General features: G+C 44.1%; 1 protein-coding gene across 1 annotated transcript in view; it reads right to left on the bottom strand.

The window, feature by feature from the left end:
• SHROOM1 (shroom family member 1) overlaps positions 1–4,470 on the bottom strand; it is an 8,069-nt gene extending 3,599 nt beyond the window's left edge. Inside the window, exons 1-3 of the mRNA XM_008571652.1 lie at positions 4,426–4,470; positions 3,814–4,067; positions 20–348 (exon numbers count right to left, since the gene is read on the bottom strand). Of these exons, the coding sequence (XP_008569874.1) occupies positions 20–306 (287 nt within the window). The 5' untranslated portion in view covers positions 307–348; positions 3,814–4,067; positions 4,426–4,470. The remainder of the gene's footprint in view (positions 1–19; positions 349–3,813; positions 4,068–4,425) is intronic.
• Positions 4,471–23,527: the final 19,057 nt, after the last annotated feature.

The following is a 23,527-nucleotide window of genomic DNA, read 5'->3' as shown; positions in this document are numbered from 1 at the left end:
CCCCTGGCCCTCTGGGGGCTGCAGCCCAGTACGTGCAGCGACCGCTGGCTGGGGCCGCGGGGATGTTCGAGGGACAGCGTCTGGCCGGGCGGGGGCCGGGCCACCCCAAACCACGCGCACGTAGGCCCAGTCAAAGTAAGGAAGGAGGTCGGTCCCAGGAGACCGAGTGCGCGGCTCAGGGCCACTGGAGGCCGCGGAGAAAGAACTGTAGGCCGAGTCGGTGCGCGTGGACAGCCGCCTCCGGTCCAGGTTGCGAGTGGAAGAGGCCGGGGAGACGCGGTCGCCTCCAGGACCCAGGGCCTCCATGGCTGCACAAATGGGGGCTAAGGCTGGCTGGCTCCGTAGGTCCTGCAAAAATATAGATGGCCTGGTGGGTAAGGAGCTCCTGGTAAGGCTTAGGACGACCTGCTGGCCTTCCCACCACGCAGAACCAGGAGTTTACAGGCCTGCTCCCTGCCCTGCTCACACCGTCCTTAGCGCTGGCATTCTCTGCCCCGCCCATTTTGGCAGAGTCAACTTGGGGTCAGGGATGGCATGGGCAGCAGGACCAGTCCTAGGAAGCAACTCTGGAAGTTGAGGGCCTCAGCTCAGGGGAAGGAATTGGCATCTAGCCCAGCAGGCGGCCTCTACCTTGGTACCTCCTGGAGCGCTGAGAATGTACCCACGTTCCTTCCCTCCCCAACCCTGTCACACCCACGCTGCTTCCTGGCTGCTCTGTTAGCTTCTCTGTGTGATCTTTCCCTGATAAACAATGGTCAAGAATGCTCTGCGATCACAGGGGAACCAGGAAAGGAGGTGGGGAGACCCAGGTCAGGGGGCAGGGGCAGCTTCACAGTCTTCCTCCCTCCCTCCATGCCTGTTATGTTCCAGATGCTTATAAATATTTATCTAGATCCTCACAACTGCTGTCTGCATTTTACAGATGAGGACACTGAAGTTCTGAGGAGGAAATAATTTGCCCAGGGGTGAACAGCTGGTAAGTGGCAGAGTTCTGCCTGGAATCTGGGCCTGCTTCCAAGCTCACTGCAGCCAGAATCAATTTCCTAGAAGCAAACCCTGCAGAAAGCCAGTTTACCATGACCCCACCCCCCAACTGCCTGACTCCTCCAACAAGGCCCAGATTCCACTGTGGGAAACAGTCACTCCTCCTCCCCACAAAATATTGGCAGTTTCCAGAATAACCTGGTCCCTGCTTCTGGATGCTGCCTTTTGTCTAGGAATGACCAACTCAGCCCCCCTCTTTGCCGTGATATTCTTGCTTCTCCTATAGGACTCAGCTTAGGGGTTTCCTGACCTTTGTGCCCTGAGCTCCCCCCATCACAGCACTCATTACGCTGCACTGTAATTGTCCACTTGCATGTGATTTCCTCCTCCTCTTCCTACCCCTGAGCTTCCTGAGGATAAGCCCTGCTCTTATTCACCACTGTACCTTCATGTTATCAGTGTACTTAACATGTACACTGTACTTAACATGTTATCAGTGTTAAGTGAATACCTGTTGAACAGCAAGGGAAGAAACAGACTTGCAGGAGGTAGATGTAGGGGTGGCCTTGGTAGAGAAGGAAGAGGGCTCCTTAGCTTCTGCCCACCCTTCTCCCTTCTTTATTAGCCTTTTCTGGGAAAGGGGACAGAAAGGTTGAGGCACTTGTCGCCATGGATACTGACCAAGTTACTCATGCATTATCAGGAACAAACAGAGCAAGTACAGCTTGGAACAGAACTGGTGGAAAATATACACTTCCCAGGTGCCGGGAGAGAGAGCAAGGGGGAAAGTTAGGTGGGGTACCTGGGACAGAGTGACAGCAGCTTTGACGTTTGGGAACCTGGGGCTTCCTGTGAACTGTAGAAACTTGGAAGCAGGGGACTTGCCTTCTCTGAGCTGCTTGGTGGGGAATGCCAAGTAGGGTGGCATGCAGCTGGGGTGGGGACTAAAAAGCAGGCTCACATGAGCCTTCAAGACACTATTTGGAGCTCAGAGTCTCCCTCTACCCACTTCCCTAAGCCCAGAATGCTACAGATGGCTGGTGAGAGCAGGTAGAGGGGTTAGTGTTGGAAGGATATGGCATTTCCTAAAAGGGAGAGGCAGTATGTGCAACATTTTGAGGAAGGGTTGTCAGCAGACCTGAGGCCAGAACATCTTAACATCACCCATCTCGGGGCATCTTCATGACACTAAGCCCAGCCCTGCAGTTTGGTCCTCACATTCAGGCTTGGGGACCTCTTTTCCAAAGGGTTTCTACTCTTTAGACTTCAGGAGGACTCTCAGTAGCAGCTCCTGGGAGGATAGTCAACTCCTCTAGGAAGTCCACCTTGGCTGCTCAGACACCAGCCCTCTCTCTTCCTAGTCCTTCTGAGCCCAGTTTGGGAGCACTGTTTACCCTGGGTCATGCCACCCATGCCTGCCCATGTTGGCTTGCTGCATCTACAATCAGGTGTGACAAAGATGTTTCCTCAAATCTGTCTTAAAATAGATTTTCAATCTATCTTGAAAATCTTCTTTGTGAATTATTGTGTTAACCAAGGATTTTGAATACCCCAAATAAAAACTGCTTAAATGGACAATACGAATGTGTGTAAAGTACTGTTTTCTTATTGACCCTAACTTGTCTCAAGGATGCTTTTCCATTGGTGGCCCAAGCAGGTTATGTCCATGCAGCATGCTCACATTGTACCCTTTGCAGAACCTGCTATGCCAGGAAGGCCCAGCTGCTTCAGTAAGTGTTTTGGGGCCACAGCAAAGAGAGCAGGGGTTTTCACACTTGTCTGGTGGCACGGAGCCTCTTGCAGTCCAGCCAGCCCTTGTGGCTGGGGGTAGCCATGTCCTAGGGTCCCCAGCCTCAGCACCAGTGTCAGCTGTGGGCTGGGCTGCAGAACCTGTGCCCGCTGCTGAACGGAAGAAGTCCAGAGGCTGGAGCTCAAAGAGCTCTGCAGGCATTTTGTCAAGCCTCGCCAGAGTAGAGTCCCCCTTCCCCCACACCAGACTAGGGTCTTGGGGGAGGGGGGAACATTCAATATACTTATCACCTGAATGAAGGAACAAGAGAGGAAGAGGAGACAAAAATGAATTCAGTGTTCAGAGTTAGGGGTCTGGGAGGTGGAGCCACCAGTCCGGAGGCTGGGACTGGGGACTGGCCAAAGGGTCCATTGCTCGTTCAGTCTGGGGCCTGTGGGCTTGTGGTGTCTGTGGGTCTGGAGCTTGGCAGAGAAGGTGGACCAGGCAAACTGGCTGATCTAGGTTTTTAGTTAAGGGCTGTTGGGGAAATAGATGAACAGTTGCCAGTGGATAAAATCACACCGAGACAACGGAAGCGGATCCAGGTAAGGTGACTGGCGAGGCACAGGAGAATGGGCAGCCTCAAATGCAGCACATGATCAGGAATTAAATCGTACCTCTCTTAAAGGCCGCCTCACATCTGCCCTCTCTGTGGAGGGAGTGTCCGTGCCACCCCTCCCAGCTGGTCTTCCCTCAGTACTGGGCTCACTCGTGGGAGCATTGTCTGCACAGAAGATTTCCTGCCAGACTGAGTTCCTGGGTCCCAGCACTCCAAGCTAGTTCTGGCGGGGAGGGCGTTCTGGAAAGTTCCACGGCTCTCCCTGTCTGAGCATCCCCTCACTCTCCTGGCTTGTACAAACCAACAGCGCATTCCACACAGCATCCACACTGCGAGTGAGCCGCTGGTTTACGGGGCTCGCCGGCCACTGCAGCCCAGATGCGGAGTCTCCAGAGACTCCAGCTTGCTGCGGTGCGCAGGAAACGCAGGATGCTGAGGGCACCTGCGGACAGGCGGCTGCGGGCGTGGACGGACCACCTACCTGGGGCTTCAAGCTCTGGGAGCCGAGGCGCTCAAGGGAGGAGAGAAGCGCAGGCCCTAGTGACCAAAGGGGGCGGCAGAGTCACACGGTGCGGCGGGAAAGCGGGGCCCCGGGAACGCCGGGAGAGCGGATGGCCGCTGGCCGGCGCATTTCTCGCCTTTCCTGTTGGGTTCACTGTCGGGGATGGAGGGCTCAAATCGCGTGCAGGGGGACAGCGCGATCCTGGGCGGGAGGACCCCGATTCTACAGCTGCTCTGCAACCGAAGGGCGGGAGGTGGGGAGTGGGGGGATGTCGTGAAGGAAGACCCCACCGTATGAGCTTTGAACAGACGAAGAGCCCCCCAGCAGTTCTGCTAGCCGTGTGGGTCTCTCTCCTCCCCACACCACTGCAAAGAGTAAAGGCGCACAGAGACCCAACTCGACCTGCGCAACCAGACAGAATGACACACAGACCACCCCACCCCCACCCCGCCTCCTCGCCACCGCACTCGCTCTGCCTTGCGGGGCCCCGCATCACCCCCACCCCGGTCTCCTCTGGGGGAGCGTGTCTGCGGATCCTGCCGCCCGCCCCACGCTCCCGGTCCCTGAGGCTCCAGCCTGGGACGCGCGTACCTGAGACTCCAGCCAGAAACGCGCTCCTGGGCGCCCGCAGCCGCACGGTGACATCAGAGTCCCGGGCTCCGGCTCCAACCCCACCTCCAGGCTCCGGCCGCTGCAGGGGAGGCGCCACGTCCGGCCATGGGGGGTGGGGGCAGTGCTGTCCCAGGAGCCGCCACCCCTTCGTAGTGTCTGGTCGAGAGCCTAGTTCCAGGCCCGGGGGGGTGGACAATTTTTTCCCCTGCAGGTCACAGGCCTCTTGCCCCAGGCGGGAGAAACGACAGCAAAGGGGAAGGGAAGGCAACCAAGGCGACAGCCCTCCTGCCTCCAGCGGGACCTGTCCAGGCGCATCCTCAGCGCCTGTGCTGGGCGGCCCGGGTTCCTGGGGGTCCCGCGTCCCTGGGGACTTGACCACCCCTCTCGTGGGGAGGTCCAGGACGGGCCCTCAGGGCGCCAGATGGCCACTCCCTTTCCTCTCAAGCTCTGCCAAGAAAACAGGCCCACCTGGGGCTTGTGCCTCCATCCTGTCCCTCTAAGTTACATGCCCCTTGACCAGCTTTCCCTCCAGAACCCCCATTTCCAACATTCTTCCAGTTCTTGTCTCCTTTCATTTAGTCTAGGCCCTCCTGGCCTGCTACCTGGGGTGGGGGTGCTGCGGACTTGTATGTTCACCCCAGCTGTCTTAAGTGGGTCCTTTGGGTGCTAGACATATACATACCCCCTAGGGCTGGAGTCTGGCTCTCAAGGGCTTTATCTTTGCAGACCTCCATGCTCCAAAGAATGCTCTGCTTGCATCTGTCCTCCTGCTCTCCTCCTTGCTGTGCCCTCAGGCTCCCCTGCCCCCGCTCTCTAAAACTCTCTCCTGTGAATACCAACTCTGCCCATTCCTGGGAGGAGGCCTTTTCCTGAGCCCACCCAGCTCTGAGGTCTCTCTGCCATTGTCCTCAGCTGCCTTCACTCTCCCACAGGATCGGCATGCCTCTGGGCAGGGACTGTGTCCTCCCATCATGGCATCCCTAGTTGTTGTTGGTAACAACTGGGACGCAGAACTCTGGTGGAGGGTCAAGGCTGCCACTTCCTGGGGGCATTGGGAGCCTGAGGAACTCTGTCTTCTTGGGTTCTCTTTGAGGGTGGAGGCAGCAGGCACCTGAGCCTGGCTTCTAAGAGAGGTGTCCTCCTGGCCCTCCTCCTCCTTCAAACACCATCCAGACTCAGTTATCAGCTCCACCTGGAGCTGGAGCTCTGGGCCCTAAGACAGTGGCTCAGAACCTCTTGGCTTTTAAAGCCAGCCTTTTCAAGACCCTGATCCACATGGCCTCAGAGCAGTATCACAATAGAAGGAACACAGCCCAGCAATCAAAAAGCCACTTAAAAATTGCTCAAGTTTTTTTTTATGTATATTTCTTGAAAACCATGAAGGGGACACAGTGTCCATAGCAATTCTTATTAACCTACACTACCCTCCTGCCCCCTTACTTCTCTTAGGCAGAGACTACAGCACTCTCTGCTTAAGAACCCAGAAGACTGAAATCCTGCCAACCCTGCCTCTCTCTTAGCTGCTCTTTCTCTTCCTGACATGTGGAAGTTGGCCTGGTACTACCAGCTAGATCTTGGTGCTGCTAGGAGCTGACCTGACATTCACAGCAAGGTCCTCATGTTGTCTTGTTGAACATAAACCATTTCAAAAGATATCAGCACGAGACAAGGCCATTCTGTAACCATGCAAGATCAAGACAAAAATAAGAGAACTCTGCAATCACTTCTGACACAGACAAAAACATTTTCCAAGTCACAAAAACGATCAAACATCTTTCTTTCCTGGCTAATGTGAGTGAATACTGCTTCTTAACCAATTGCAGTTTTAGCCTAACTCTAGGTGTTCCTGTTTCTAGATAAGATTAATATACCCAATCATATAATTACTCTTGCTTTCTGATGGCATCCAACACAGAGAAGTCCTGCTTCTTCAAACCTCAAAAACCACTAACACGAGCCCAAATTCTATAAGGCCCTTCTAACACCCTCTTCCTGAGATGCCCCATGATTTGCCATGCTGTGTGTTCTCTCTTACTGCAACAAGCAATGAACCCAACTTTTTCAACTACAGGTATGTTCCTGGTGGTGTTTGCCTGGAGGGCATTGACACTTCCTATCTATTACAAAAGCCCAAAGAATCTTGGCTGGGGAGATGGGGAAGAGACTGCTGCAAAGCTGGAGTCTCCCTTAGTTATGGTGGTTGTGTGTGTGGAGGTGGGGGTGGAAAGAATGGATGGAGAGGATGGAAACTTTCATATATTTTTCTACTACATAAAAAGATGTCTGTGCCCTTTAGTATGCAGTACTTTCTCAGGCCTGGGAGAGCCCCCTAGGTCTTTGGGCTTAGCCAGGGTTAGAGCCACAGACTGTGCTATTCCTGGCCAGGCCCTATATCAATGAGCTGATGGGTGGGAGGTGGTGGCCTCCATTCCATGTGGTTTTTCACTTGTAACTGAACTGATGACACCATACCAAAGCAACTCCTCACCTCACAAGTCTCTGTAGTTTCTTGCTGTTGGATTTGGTTGATGTGAGGTGACAATGGGTAGGATACCTAACACCACTTCTTTGGTGCCAGTCACTGTGCTAAGTGCTCTACTTATTTTTAACCCTGTTATTCCTGAGAAGTATGTATCATCGTTACAATACCATTTTATAAATGAGAAAGCTAAGACTTAAATATCTTGTCAAGGTCAGGTAGCTTGTAAGCAGCAGGGGCAAAATTTAACCCCATAATATCTGGTTCCAAAGGCCGCACTCTGATGTGAATATGACCAATGAAAAGAACTGCAAGACATGGATGTCCATGCAGCCCTCCTAGGAGAGCAGGATTTGGACTTCAGATTGAGAACTAGGAAGTGAGTGGGAAAATGAGAAGTGAGCAGCAGCAAGACCCCAAGTGGGACTTCCTCCTCCTGTGTGTTCTCAACAGGACAACATGTGGGCTAAGTTTCATATATGGTTTGAGGAGTTTCTTGTAAGGGGCTTGTAGAAACCTTTCTTTCCATATGTATCTTATGAAGGTGTTCTGTGACTTAATTTTTTATTCGAAGGTATATCTTGGACCGCATTCAATATCAGTGCATAGAGCTGTTTTTTTGTTTTGTTTTTTAGCAGGCATGGGCACGAATAAATTGGGCTATTTAACACAATCTCTTGTTGATAGACATTTAGGTTCATCTAGTCTTTTGCTATTACATATTTAGTAATGAATACCCTTTGTTATGTATTTTTACTCACATTTGTAAGTCTACTTATAGGATAAATTCCTAAATGAGGAATTGATGGCTCAAAGTGTAGGTAGTAGGTTGTACTCTCTAAAGATAATCACAAAAACATCTTCTACCGCATATGCTTCTCTGCAGTGTGTCTTTGCCACTACTCCATCAAGAAGAGGTGGGGTCTATATCTCCAATCCCCTGGATATGAGGTTACGGGCAACAGTAACTGATTTGACCATTAAAATATAGCAGAAGTTATGTTGAACCATTTCTGGGCATAAGCTTTAACTGGCCTGGTAGCTTCTACTTCCTGCCTCTTGGCAGTAAAACTATTGAGACCACTATACAATGAGAAATATAAGCCATATGGAGAGGCCCAGGAGTATGACATAGCATGTGGAGAGGAGGAAGAGAGGCCAAGAAGCACCGAGGTATCAGAGGTGTAAGCAAGCAAGCCACCTTGGAAATGGATCTTCTAGTTTGTGCCACCCCACTGACACCATATGGATCAGAGAAGAACTGCCCAACCTAGACTTTCCTGAACTCTTGACCCTCAAAAACATGAACAAAATTATTATAAAAGTGTAAGCCACTAAGTTTTGGGGTAGTTTGTTACGTGACAATAGATAACTGTAACAGGGTATGTAAACTTTCAATTTTGATTGATATTATCAAATCACTTACAAAGAGGTTACACGAATTTACATTCCTATCAAAAATGTATATCAGTGGCCATGCTCCTACATCCTCACTGAGACTGCATAATCAAACCTTCTGATCTCTGGAATTTTAAATGTGAAAGTAATATCTGTTTTAATTTACATTTATTTTATTATAAATGAGATTACACATCACTTTATACATTTAAAAGCTATTTATATTAACTTTTGTGATCTGCTGATTTCCTTTGCTCATTATTCTATTAGGTTATTGGTCTTATTGATTTGTAAGACCTCTATATATTAAGGGAATTAACACTTTTTCCTATGTGTGGCACATATTTTCACAAGTTTGTACCTTTTGACTTTGTGGTAGCAATGAATCTACAGTCCATAGTTGAAGCAAACTATGTCTTTCTTTTGGGCAGCACCTACACAGCTGCCTCAATTTAGAGGTGGTAATGTACTGATTAAAGTACATTAGAGGCCAGAAATCTTTCAACAAAGTCATATTGTCTATTTTTGGAAATCCAACAAAACATGAGTCATTGCTTGTACACAAATGTCTACTTAAATTGTAAATACTCTTTTGGGGCAAGTTTGTTTTTTAATTATGCACTGAATCACTACACTTGTCCAAAGATAGAGCTTTATAGAAAGGTAGTCACAAGAAGAAAGTGCAGAGGCTGGCCAGTTAGCCCAGTTGATAGAACACAGTGCTGACAACACCAAGGTCAAGGGTCTGGATTGCCAAACTGGCCAGCCACAAAAAACAAAAGAAAGAGAGAGAGAGGAGAAGGAGAAAGAGAGAGAGAGGAGAAGGGGGGAAGGGGAGAGAGAGAGAGAGTGTGTGCTTGGAGAACGGAGCTTACCTTCTCCTGTGGGGGCTCCTGACAGGCAAGGTTTCTGGGTGAGGCTGGGTGGGAGGCTGGGTGAGGGCTGGCTGTGCCAGGGATTGAACTAGCATTCCCTTTCAGATCAGCAGTTCCTGGGAAGGAATGCTGGGCTTTCGCATTCCCTATTGAGTATACGTATATCACTTTTCCCCCTAAAGACATGGGTGACACCCCAGTCTGTTTGCTTTGGTCATAATAATTCAACTTTTCTCCTCCAGGACAGCCCCAAGTCCCAGTCCTGGGACCATTCCATTCTCTTGGTCTGCCTTCATTCAGATATTACCCACATATCCTTGGACAAAAGAGGATAGATGGCTATGGGCTTCTCTCCTTTTCTGCCAACTACAGTGGACGCAGGACAGGTAAATAGTGGCCAAATGACCTTTTCTACTTTGTTCTTCAGATCTCCTGCAACCAAAATGAAAAGTGTCCCCTAATGTTCATTTTGGTTCTCAAGAATAGAAACGAACTCGGCTCTGAACTAGACACCATCAGCATTGCCCATAGAAAGCCACATTCTCCCCGGCCTAGGGATGGCCAGACTGTACCTTTTGTGTTTAGACCCTAAACAGGGATGAAGTGGTCTCCAAAAAGCCCCTCTCCTAAAAGTGCTCTCTTGTTTGAGCTGAACCTTCTAGATCTCTGCTTGCTGAGGAGTCACCTGGCCAGCATTTTCAATGGAAGAATAATCCAATTCTAGAGCTCTGGGCCCAGGGCTGCACACACAAGCTGCATGCAAGACTTGCTGCAGAATTGGGTCACAGCATGCCATGTCAATATGGAAAGAATTTTGGCTGTTGGCTCTGGCCAGATACACGGAGGAGACTAAGTTCTAAAACCTGGGGGTGTGTATGTCTGGCATTCATTGTGGCTCATGCATTATATTTTTAGGACCCTGCCAGGGGTGAATGTGACTACACACACCCACAGAGTCTAGTTAGCAGTTCCTCAAGGGAAGCATCAAGGTACGTAAAAAACAAAATAAAACAAAACAAAAAAACAAAGTAGCAAGTTTCTTTGGACTTTCATAGCAAATATTGTAGCAACACGAAGGGAGAATGTGTCTATTAACTGGGTGGCACCAAAGGAATTCTCAGGCAAACAGCAACTCACAGCAACTTCCTGGAAGTGGCAGAGATGAATTCACAGAGAGGCTCATTGCACAAACTGATTTCTCACAATGGAACGGGGACAGAGAGTTGCTCTCCAATTTGGTATATCCCAGGAATTGGAAAGAAAGAGAGTAAGAAAGTGGAAGTTCCAAAGTCTGGCAGACCTAAATGTGAATGCCAGTAACTTTATGACCTTGGAGATATCCCAACTTTCCTGAACCTCTATTTCCTCATCTGTAAGACAGGGACACTACTACATACCTACCAGGTAAAGATTAAATGAGATTTGATCATGTATAATCAGCACCAGGCTCATGGTAGGCTATCAGTAAATGGCGGCAGTTATTCCTCACTTGAGTTTCTACTGAGGGATACAATCTCAGCTAAATCCCAGCCTCAATTTTATCTCTGAGGATTGTTTTATACACCAGGGGTCCTCCATGGGTGGTGCTCATGCTATTGATAGCTCCTCTCCTAAACTTTGCTCACCACTCCCCCAACAGGGCTGCAGGGGACATCTGAACACTTTTGGGGGGAATCCCATATTATGTAGGTCTTGGGGTCGCAGAGCCCCTCCTCTCACTTTAAAGCCAGGCCAGCCACAGTGCAGGCCTAAGACGTGGACTTCAGCAATCTGATGCTCCTGCCAGAGACTGGGACTCTTACGTGAGTGACATAGAGATGCAGGGACAGGTAAGAAACTATTCAGAGTCTGGGGGTGCAATAACAGTAGTAATACTAGCCTGTCTCCTGCTTTTGCTGCACAGCTTCCTTTGGTTCTTGTCTATTTTCATAGCCTGTTCTCTGGCCTTCTAGTCAATTCTGTAAACCACCAGATTTCCTTACAATATGAGAGTACTTCAAAAAGTTCATAGAAAATAGAACTGAAAGGTAATACAGTTCTTCCCACGAACTTTTTAAAGTACCCTTGTACATTCCTTTTATGAATGAGTCAAGCAAAGCTAATAGCTATTGCTTAATTGAAGTTTTTAATACAGAGTCAAGACACTTTTTAATAGGGATGCCACTGTTAGGCAGGAGGAAAGTCTAGCCAGATTTGTGTGTTCAGAGCTGCTCTATCTCTGGAAAAAGCAACCACCAGGCAAGAGGGCAAGAGAGATCTCTCACAGATGCCCTGATTTCAGGGGAGGCACTCTTTGCCCTTCATTGTGGCTTTAAACCCCCTAACAAATCTTTTTTTTTTTTTTTCCTTTTTGTCTTTTTTCGTGACCGGCAACGGATTGCAACCCTCAGTGTTGCGCCCGTACCGGACCGGGACCGGCAACGGGATCGCAATCCTCAGTGTTGCGCCCGCACCTCGCTCAGCCAGTGAGCGGCCGGTCTGTATATGGGATCCGAACCCTCCGCAGGAGTGCTGCCACGCTCCCAAGCGGCGCACTGTAGCAGTGCGACACCAGGCCGGCCGCAACGGATCGCAACCCTCAGTGTCACGCCCGTACCGGACCGGGACCGGCAACGGGATCGCAATCCTCAGTGTTGCGCCCGCACCTCGCTCAGCCAGTGAGCGGCCGGTCTGTATATGGGATCCGAACCCTCCGCAGGAGTGCTGCCACGCTCCCAAGCGGCGCACTGTAGCAGTGCGACACCAGGCCGGCCCCCCCCTAACAAATCTTAACACAATCTCGAAACTAGCAACTTAGGAAACAGGATAAAGCAGCACAGGAGAAACACAAGGCAGGCAAGTTCCTGGTTCAAAGTCATAAACACTTGCTATAAAAATGAAAATAAGACTTCCCTTGATAAACACAAAATCAAAGGCAAGAAACTTTGGATACTGGTTGCTTTTTCCTATTTTTGTACTAAGGAGGATTGACCTAGACTCCACCCACGTTTTCTTTTCACACTAGCATGGGCCAAAAGACAAAGCTGACATCAGGCCAGGGTAGGCCTGTCTGGAGACACAGAGTCATAGGCTTCCATCCTATCGTTGTTCCCCACAGGGAACATGTTCTGAAGTTTCCATTTTTCTTACCTCCCCCACTAGCAAATGTCCCTGGTAAGGATCCATTATGATGCTGACTTATACAACCTCCGAGCCAAGCATACCTCCTTAGTGAGGCCTTCCTTGATATATCCGGTTAGAGTTCCCTGTTACCTGTTCCACCTAATACTGTGGTGTAGAATATGCAGCCATTTAGTTATCTGTCTGCCCCATTAGATAGTGAGCACTTTGAAGGAAAGGACCATGCCTGCCAGTACCAGGCTCAGAGGTAATATTAGTGCTTGTTGAACGAATGCATGTGGGAGACCGGACCCCAGGTGAACAGCTGTGTCATTCTTCCATTCTGTGAGTTCTATTGATAGAAACATCCCAAGGATAACCTTGGTCTCCAGGACCCAGTGCACAGGCATGCAGGTATGGGTGTGCATGTGTGGGTGTGTTATGGAGAGGTGTCAGGGAGAGTGCATATAAACAGCATTTTAGGCACCAAGTGGCCCTCCTATGGAAATGATTGAATTGAATAAAAGGTCTTGTTTAATCAGCAATTATTGAGTGCCCGTGTATCAACTGGCCCATACTTAAGGTGAGAGGAAGAGGACACATGTACTAGGAGACAGAAAGGAAGTCAGCATATTCTTTCTTCCACCAAGAGCCATTGCTGGTAACCCCTCTCTACCCTGGCACTGGCCACCCTTGGAGGGCCTGATGGCTCTGCCCATGGGCAGACTCATTGTCAACCCTTGCTGGCGGAACAAACTTTAAAAAGCAACATTAGGTCCTGGACTGGTCATTTCCTTCAGGTCTCCACAATTCCTGTTTCACTTTCTCCTTTTGGTGGTTTTAACGAAAAGCTGTGACTTACCATACCTGAAGAGGCTTTCATTTCAGAGCAGATTGATTGCTTCAGTCACTCACTTGGGCACAGCAATGAGAGGTCCAGGGAGCCGCCACCATGAATTGAAGCAAGGGTTTTCAAAAGAGTTCATTTGGATTTCCAAATCCTCTTCGCTGGTTTTTGAGATTGGATTAATAAGCTTTATTAATGATGGCAGTAGGTCCTACTTTACAGCTATTCTATGAACAAGGGTTCTTAGAAAAAACTTTATAAGTGCCTGAAAAGGATTAAAAATAAAGCCAAATTGTAATCCTCTGGTCTTCCTGGAGCAGCGAATACTTTACCTAAACTAGATTTACCTTAATATGCTTAACAGCTTACAATTCAACAATAAAAAGACAAATAATCCAATTTTAAAAATTAGACTAAGGATTTGAGTAGGGAGAAATGGAATTTCTCCCAAGAAGATACACAAATGGCCAATAAGCACAAGAAAAGATGTTTGATGTCAAATGTAAATCAAAACCACAATGAGATAACCACTTCATACCCACTAGAATAGCCATAATCAAAAAGTCAGATAAGTGCTGAAGAGATATGAAGATACTGGAACCCTCATGCATTGCTGATGGGAATGTAATATGGTGCAACTGATTTGGAGAACAGTTTGTCAATTCAAATGATTAAACATAGTTACCACACGACCTAGCAATTCCACTCCTACGTACATATCCAAGAAAATTGAAAACATGTCTCATCAAAACTTGTACACACAATAGCCAAGAGGTGGAAACAACCTAAGTGGCCATCGAAAGATGAATGGATAAACAAAATTTGGTGTATCCATACAATGGAATATTATCCAGCCATAAAAAGAAATGAAGTGCTGACACTTGCCACAACATGTATGAATCTTGAAAACATTATGCTAAGAAAACAGACAAAAAGACCACATATTGTATTATTCTATTTAAATGAAATGTCCAGGATAGGCAAATCCATAGAGACAGAAAGTAGATTAACAGTTGCCAGGGGTTGGGAAGAGGAAGGGATGAAGAGTGACTCCTAATTGGTGTGAGGTTTCTTTTCAGGATGATAGAAATGTTGTGGAATTAGGTAGTGGTGATAATTGACTGTATAAGCTTATGACTATACTAAAAGAATAACTGAATTATACACTTTAAAATGGTGAATTTTATGGTATGTGAATTTCTGAGTAGGTATATATGCACTCATATACACATATACTTAATGTCAGTTGCACTGACATCGGCCCATTCTTGCTCAAGGTGTGCATACATAAAGTGAGATGGCTGCCAAGGCCTCTAACCACTCTGACATTTTTTAATGTATCTATATATGCAGAAAGAAAGTTCACATATTCTTCCACTAAGGTACCCACTATGAGCACCATCTGCCCATAGACCTAAAAACATCTTCCAAGGTAGATGATCTCAGGTTGATTTGTGGACCGTATGTTCAGATATTCATATACATGCAGATCACAAGACTTTTAAAAACTTACCACTGAGGGCAAATTAAAGTCTACTGATTATTAAAAAATCAAGAGTCTTTAGCAGTAATACAAAAGGAGTCTGTTCAAGAGTATCTAGCTTAGTGCTACCTGTTAACCAATTTTGATCTGATTTAATCAAATCATAAAGAGAATACCTAAATTATTCTCAGGACCTATCAAGATAAGGTATATCTCAATCCTGACATCATAAATATATCTACATGGTAGTTCTCAGCTTCATGTTAGCAGTTTCATGAAAGTAAAAGAACTTTGGCAGAACTAGATCCAGGGTCTTCTTGATGGGCAGAATATCTCCTTGTGTCCTATCAATTCCTTTGACTTTGATAGGGCAGATAATCAGACAACCCTACGGACTACAGTTTGAAGGTAGCTGCAGGAAATTAAAATGTTTCACATATGTCTCAGTGTGTGCCTCTCTCCTAGAACTGAATGTTTTTACCAGTGAGAGGTATAATTCATCTTATACCATCAGTAATTCCACTGAATGCTTGGGCGGTTCAGTAATGGGAAAGAAGTACATTTGGGTATTGTTACTCAAAAGTGAGAGCTATGCATAGGAGGATAGCAATGTGTTAGATACTGTAATAAATATATAATGTGTGTACTTCAGAAGTGTCATGAGCTCTACCTTGGGGCAGAATCAGAGTAGAGTTTATAGTAAAATTATATGAGGAAGGGACTGTTGTGTTGTCCGATAGAAACGTGATCCAAAAAAAAAAAAAGAAATATGTGATCCATATAGTTTCAAATTATCTAATGGCCACATTAAAATGTGAAAAGAGATTAAATTAATTTTTATGTTTTCAATATTTAATATATCCAACATTTTAAAATATTATCATTTTGACATTTAATCAATATGAGATAATTTACATTATTTTCTTCGTAAGTCTTCAAAAGTCTTTGTAAGTCTTTGAAAAAGACTTCATAAGTCTTTGAAATCTGGTATGTGTTTTGTAGCTCATCTCAATTTTGACTATCCACATTCTAAATGTTCAATAGCTGCATGTGGCTAGTGACTACTAATTGGACAGCATAGCTTCAGAGCATCTTAGTTATAGTAATAATAAAAGCAGCACTTAGAATCTATTTAGTAAGGCATTGTTCTAAGCTCTTTACATGTATTAATTCATTTAATTCTCATAACAAACCTATGAAATAGGTATATATTATCCCATTATACAGAGGAGGAAACTGAGTTCCGGAGAGGTTAACTCATTTGCCCAGTTATAGCCAGCATGGTTCCAGAGCTTATGCTTTTAACTACTCTACTGTACTCCCTGCGGCTGCCTACCATCTCTCTCACTGGTATGATCTTGATAAGTGGTAATAAACTAAGTGCTACTCTGTTGGAAATACTTTTTACTTCGTTTGCATGTAGTTTTGTTGAGAAGTATCTGATAAGATGGAGTCATGGACACTTCAGGTCCAGGAAGTGCTCAACGTGGGACATGAACTGAGTAAATCTCCAAAATTTCTTTTTTTTTTTTTTTGTCTTTTGTCTTTTTCCGTGTCCGGCAACGGATCGCAACCCTCAGTGTTGCCCCCGCACCGGACCGGGGACCGGCAACAGGACCGCAACCCTCGGTGTTGCCCCCGCGCCCCGCCCAGCCAGTGAGCGGAAACCGGTCTGCGTGTGGGATCTGAACCCTCGGGCGGGAGCGCCAGTGCGCCACCGGGCCAGCCCATCTCCAAAATTTCTTAATCTCCATGACACTCCTTCAGCCCTTTACAAATATTTCACAAACTGGCAGTGGTCAAGGGTGTGCACACAATGAAAACTTGTGATGCTGATCATTTTCTTCTTCAACCATGCGATGGTTTGCGAAGTTCACAACACAAATTTTCCTGGAGAATAATGCAATGGAATCTGGGCATACTAAACTTTTCTTTTGATTTTAATAAATGGTTAAACCTGATTGTCCCTTTTCTAAAGGTACAAATGAACTCAGCCTTTTTACATTTAGACAAAACTCCAGATTACTTATTGGCAAGTGGTTTAGTCTAGATAGTTGATACTACCTAAGGAGGTACTTTTTAATGTTAAATATGGCATACAGTTCAAATATTGGATGTTCTCCTACTTCAGAAATATTCCTACTTTCCTTATCCAAAACTGACTGGACAAGGGATAAGATGGAGAAGTTTAAGGAAGGTATCAGATAAAGAACATGAAGCAAATTATTTGCAGGTCACAAAGGAACTGCAATTTACTATAGACTTTCCTTATCCATTTTCTCTAAGCAGAGGGTTAGCCAAGGAATTTACATAATGCGTAAAGAAGTACCTCTTTTTGACTTGGAGAATTGAGCACATGCATTTATCTCTACTCCCTCCCACTAATATTATAGCAAATTAATACCATATATACCCGTGAGGGCAAAGAATAGGTGAGGAGAGAACAGCGGATGAGTGTGAACAAAGTTTTGGAACTAGATATGGGCTGGGAGAGTGAGAAGAGTTAGGAAAAATGAACAGAGAAAGAAGCCATGAAAATAAAGTCCAAGTTTTTTCACTTCTCCGCATCTGCCATAGGCCAAACCAGCATCATCTCACCTGGACCCTGACAACAGTCCCCCAAAAGGTCTCCCTGCTTCAGGCTAGTCTCTACCAAACAATACTACATAAAACATCTAGAATGACCTTTAAAAAAATGAATCCAGGGATTTCAGGCCCCTGATTAAACATTCTCAATGGTTAATTATCGAACTCGGCATAAAAATCCAATCCCCTTGTGGTGGCCAACAAGGTGTTGTATCATTGGGTCTGTTTGCTTCTTCAACCTTCTCTCGCACTCCATTTGCCATTCCACCCATTCTTTTCCTCTCCCACATGCCAGTCACATCCACCTTTTTCTGCTCCTAGAACACAAGTTCATTCTCACCTCAGGCCTTTGCCTAGAGGTTCCTGCATTAGGACTGCTCATTTTGTTTATCGTCCATCTCCCTACGCTGTAACATAAGCTCCGTGAGAGCAAGTACCATGTCTATCTTATTTGCCACCACTATACCATCTATAAGAGTACCTGACACATAGTATGTGCTCAATAAATATTTATTGAATAAATGAAACTGTAGTACGAAAGTTTCAAAATTTCAAAAGTAGAGGTGAAACTATATAAGATGAAAAAATATTGAACCGTTAAGTAAATGCCATCAAGGGGTATAAAAACTATTGATGTTAGGATCAACGTTTCCCTTGGCCCAAGTAGGTTTCACTGTCAGTTCTATTTTATCAGGGTCAATATCCTGATTATATGATGCTATAGTTTTGCAAGATGCTATCACTGAGGAAACTAGATAAAAGATACATAGGACCTCACTATTATTTCTTCCAGTTGCATGTAAATCAACAATTGTCTCAAAATAAAAAGTTTAACTTAAATTCTAAAGGTAAGAAAATTAGGATTCATTCAGCCTGCTTATGTAGTATCACCCCAAAGTGTATTCCTCCACAGAAAATTCTGTGGTGGCAAATGTTCACTGATGAAACTTAAGGTAATAAAGGAAGTCTCCATTTCTGGTAGGTGATATATTTTGTTGGAGAGATAAACAGACTCTGTTCTTAACCACACAGTGCCTGGCCAGTGGTCAGTGTTCAATAAATATTTATTCAGTGAGCTATTTCTGAGAAAGCCAAAATGACATCCGGGCACAGGCTGTAAACTCTTATAACACTCCCTGTCACACATTCCAGCATGGAAAGACACCAGCACCAAAGATAGGTCTATAAATGACTCTAAACTGATCACAAATCACTTATTTTTAAAGCAATAAGATGCTCAAAATGTACACATAGTTGACCCTTACCCACATGTCTAATTATTTAATTATTTGATACAAATTTCACTACATACTAAGGTAGGACAAAGGAGTACTGACAGGCCATCTATCAAGTCCTATTCTTTAAACAGATACTGAAGTAGTCCTGGTCTTATTAAGTAAAGGCCCTTTCTAAAAATTGACTAGTAAATATGTGGTTTGGGAAGAATAGTTGTATCAGGAAGCAACCAGTCACATGAAGAGACCCCATCTGACCTGCTGACTCTGATAAAGGATGAAGTGTCTGCATCCCCTGGTTGTGTTTATTTTCTCCTATTCAGAGAACAGTTAGTGGGGAAAGCAGCATATTTTTCTGTTGTATCAATCCATTCAGCCAATCTATATACCTAAGAAACGTTTTAGGGACTGACATCCTTCTAAAAGAATATTTTAATTTCACTTCATTTATAATTTTGTAAGTTATAAAATAAGCTAAGTTCTGCTGAGTATTTTTATTTTTCCTCTTTATATAACCATGAATATTTTCTCCTTTACCCCATGAAAAAGCAATTTTGTTTTTCCCCATAGACTGTCTAAACTGAGCTCTAAACCAAGTTGAGTGGCTGCTGCCCTTGAAGCTGATCAGTAAAATACAAAGTATTCAACGTAACACAGGAGTTGATTTAAACCGATAAAGAGCGGAAATTCAGAGCAGAAGGTAAAACCAGCTCGTGACATGCCCCATTGTTTCTTGCCATACTAAGGCACTCATCACATTAGGTGACCTCATATCTCATCTGGACTAAATACCAAAGCTGAATGCTTCTATTTAAGGCAGATGTAGCTTCATCCTTGAATTTCCAGATCTAAATCACTGTTGTCCTTTCTCATTTATTTTCTAAAGTGGCTGCTTTTTATAAGAGTAACTGAAGGAAATTAGGTTTCATATGGGGGAGGGAGTTGGGAGACTAGTATACCCTCCTCGACTGCATATAAGAGAATCTTTGAAGTTTAAATTATTAGCAGCTATATCAACTCTGAATATTAACTGTCCTATAAGTGAAACTAGATTTACAAATAAAGTCAAAAAAATTTTTTAATGCCAAGCTTATAGTTCTTAGAGCTGTCAGTACTCAGCTATAGCATCAAAACACTGTACCAAAAAGTTTAAGTAAATTTTAAAACTTACCTGTACGAACAACAATTATTTTCTGCTCCTAAGTTTTGGCATTTACACTAATACTTAACTTCCATCAAAACTATGCCTTCATTCTCTTCTTTCTGAAACCTTCAAATTTCAGACCACAGTCCATAATCAGCCACAGACCTAGACCATGCAAAAAATAAAAGCATACAAACAACAAAACAAATCCCTCTGTTCTGGATGGGGAGGAGAATATATATCTATTTTTAAAATCACACCAGTTATATATCACATATATCAGTTTAGAGTAGTTGGGAAACTGAGGAATACTTTAAGTCAGTATATATTTCATATGGTTCATTTGAAAGCAGCCATATTTAAAGGACATTACCATCAAATAAGTTCAATTGTACATTACCACCACCACTTATTCCCTTATATTATTTTACTCTTAAGAATGGCATTAGCTGGCTGGTTAGTTCACTTGGTTAGAGTGTGGTACTGATAACACCAAGGTCAAGGATTCAAATCCCTGTAAAGGCCAGCTGCCAAAAAAAAAAAAAGACAGTATTTTAAAAATGACATGAGATGATACAAAACCTTTGAAACACCATTTCTCTCAGACTTTCAACTTCGTTTTAAAAAGAGTTATGTCTCCTTCAGGTTATATAACAAGATGGCGAAGTTTTTTGGAATCTGGGCCACCTAAAACTTTTCCCTGTGTCTTGGCTCCATTTCTGAAAAAAATTTCAGCAGAAAAAAATCATGAGCAGATAACAGCATTTATATTAGTATGTGCAGATTTGTAATGTGTACACAAGATAACCCCAGAAAACAATCCAAAAATGAAATTAAGAAAACAATCTCATACACAGTAGCATCAACAAGAATAAAATACTTAAGAACTTTAACCAAAAAAGTGTAAAACCTACTCTGAAAACTAAAAAATATTGCTGAAATAAATTAAAGATGATCTATCAGTACCAGGCTCTAGCCAATTAAAGAAACATTTTTATTTTATTTTTAGCAGCTGGCAGGTACAGAGATTGAACCCTGGACCTTGGTGTTATCAGCATCATGCTCTAACCAACCAAGCTAACCAGCCAGCCTTAAAGATGATCAAAATAAATGGAAAACATCCCATGTTCATGGATTAGAAGACTTAACATTGTTAAGATGGCAATACTAGAATAGCAAAAACAATCCTAGAAAACAAAAACAAAACCAAAAAACTTTGATTTTACAAATTACTACAGAACAGTAATCAAGACAGTGTGGTATGGATCCACATACAGACCAGCCATCAAAAACAAAAAACAAAAAAAAGTAAGAAAAAAGACAATGTGGTACTGGAATGAGGACAGATGTAGAGATCAATGAAATAGAATTGAGAATCCAGAAATAAATTCATATACCTATGCTCAACTGATTTTCAACAAGAGCGCCAAATGGGAAAAAAATAGTCATCTTAAATGGTACTGGGACAACTACATATCCATATTTAAGAGAGTGAAGTTGGACATCTACCTCATACCATATACAAAAATTAACTCAAAATGGATTAGAGGCCCGGATGTAAAATGTAAAACTGTACAACTCTTAGAAAAAATATAGGGGAGAATCTTGACATTAGATTTAGCAATGATTTCTTGGATATGACACCAAAAGCATGGGAACAAAAGAAAAAATAGGAAAATAGGACTTCATCAAACTTGAAAACTTTTGCCAGACCAGCAGAAGGCAGGAAGCACACCTGGGGGCCTCAACTGCCACGGGCAGCCCCTGTCACTGCTGCAGACACTGCTGCCACGTGGGTGTTACACCACAACCAACATCACAGCCACTTCTGCCACAAGGGTGGCTTGCTGCAACAGCAGCAGCCACCACCATGCAGTTGGCCCACAGCAGACCGCTCAACTGCACTGACAAAGGAGAGTCAACAGTGGAGCCCAGGGAAAGAGATGAGTGCAGAACCATGACCCAGTGGCCCAACCCATAGGGGGAATTATGCTGCTACCCACGGTAGCACACCTGGGTGTAGGAGGTATGTGCACAGCCTACATGACTGCCTTAACCCGGGAAGAGATACACGCAGAACCCCCTTAGAGTACAGAAACCAGAATACCTAAATAGAGTAAGAAAATTCCAAATCGCCACCAACTATAAAACTTATAAAACTATAGTGGTAATGGTTGGACAACAACGTGAATGTATTTAATGTCTCTGAACTGTACGCTTTTAAAAGGTTAAAATGGTAAATTTTTATGTATATTTTACTTCAATAAAAAAAGTAAAAAGACAACCCATAGAACGTGAGAAAACATTTGGAAATCATATCTGATAAGCGACTTGTATCTAGAATAAAGAATTCTTACAATAATAAAAACACAAATAACCCAAGTAGAAAATGGACAAGGGATCTTAATGGGCATTTTTTCAAAGATACATAAATGGCTAATAAACACATGAAAAGATGCTCAATATTAGTTATCAGGGACAAGCAAATAAAAACCACAAAGAGATACCATTTCACACCTATCTGGATGACTAGAATCAACAAGTCAGATAAGTTTTGAAGAGGATGTGGAGAAATCCAAACCCTCATGCACTGCTAGTGGGAATGTAAAATGGTGTAGATGATTTGGAAAACAATCTAGTAGTTCCTCAAATGACTACATATAGAGTTAACATATAACCCAGCAAGTCCACTCCTAGGTATATATCCAAGAGAAATGAAACACAAATTTGTACCTGAATTTTAAATCAGCATTATTCATATGAGCCAGAAAATGGAAACAACCCAAATGTTCAATGGGCAAATAGATAAAATTTGTTACAGCCATACAATGGAATATTATTCAGCCATTGGAAAGAACTAAGTACTGATATGTTACAAGACATATGAACTTTGAAAACATGCTGTGTACAAGGAACCAGTCACAAAAGACCACATATTGTAAGTTTCCATCCATATAAAACACTAGAGTAAAGAAATCTATAGAGACAGGTTAATGGTTGCTTAGAGTTGGGAGTTGGGGGCAGGACAGGGAACAGGAGTGATAGCTAAAGGGTACAGGTTTTCTTTTTGACGTTATGAAAATGTTCTAAAACTTACAATGGTGATGGTATCCCATGTTTATGAATATATTGTACCACAGACCATTAAATTGTCTACTCTAAATGGGTAAGTGAATGGTATAAGAATTATATCTAATAAAGCTAAAAATAGTACCAAGAAAAGACCACTGACAATGAAAAGTATTTATTGAATCTAGAAGTTGCTTCTGGTTTGTAGATTAGGGTTTTAGAAACTCTGAACCACAGATCATTGCATCTGCCCTAACTCTGTGCCCCCAGGGCTCCCTCAAGGTAGATGATATATTGAAACCCACATAAAAGCCCTCATATTCACATAAGGCACGTTCAGTAAGATAATCCAGTCACTGCCAGTTTTAGTGGAAGCAGTCCTAAATCCACCTGGAAGAAAACCTGTGAGGGTGGAGTGAAGGGAGCTAGCTATACAGGAAGTCAGCAAAATCAAAAACTCCTTGACTCCCTTCCATAAGGTCTGAGGTTTTAAATATATAAAGGAGAAAATACATTTTAAAAATTTTGAATACAGATTTTCTTAGAAAAACCTTCAAGGCAATTTCCTTTAAATGAATAAGACAAATGTTATATTGTTTATGTGAATCAATTGACTTATACAAACCAGTTAATGAGTAGAACTAGTATAGGGTATACCAATCACACTAAGAACAGAAACGGGATGTACTGCATACTTCCTAGTCCTAGTGAATCTCACTTCATCAGGATTTAGGTAGAGAAGTTAGCCTTCCTTTTACTGTGAAGAAAAAAATCAACAGTTGAGCCAAGGCCAGCTTTGACACTTTACCTCCCAAACGATCATTTAAAAGCAATCTTTATCTGATAACACAAACACAACACACAAC

This window comes from Galeopterus variegatus, unplaced genomic scaffold, assembly GCF_000696425.1.
Source record: "Galeopterus variegatus unplaced genomic scaffold, G_variegatus-3.0.2 Scaffold708, whole genome shotgun sequence".
In the NCBI taxonomy this organism is placed as follows: Eukaryota; Metazoa; Chordata; class Mammalia; order Dermoptera; family Cynocephalidae; genus Galeopterus; species Galeopterus variegatus.
Note: the sequence above shows the minus strand (reverse complement) of the source record. Positions and strands in the feature narration are given on the sequence as shown.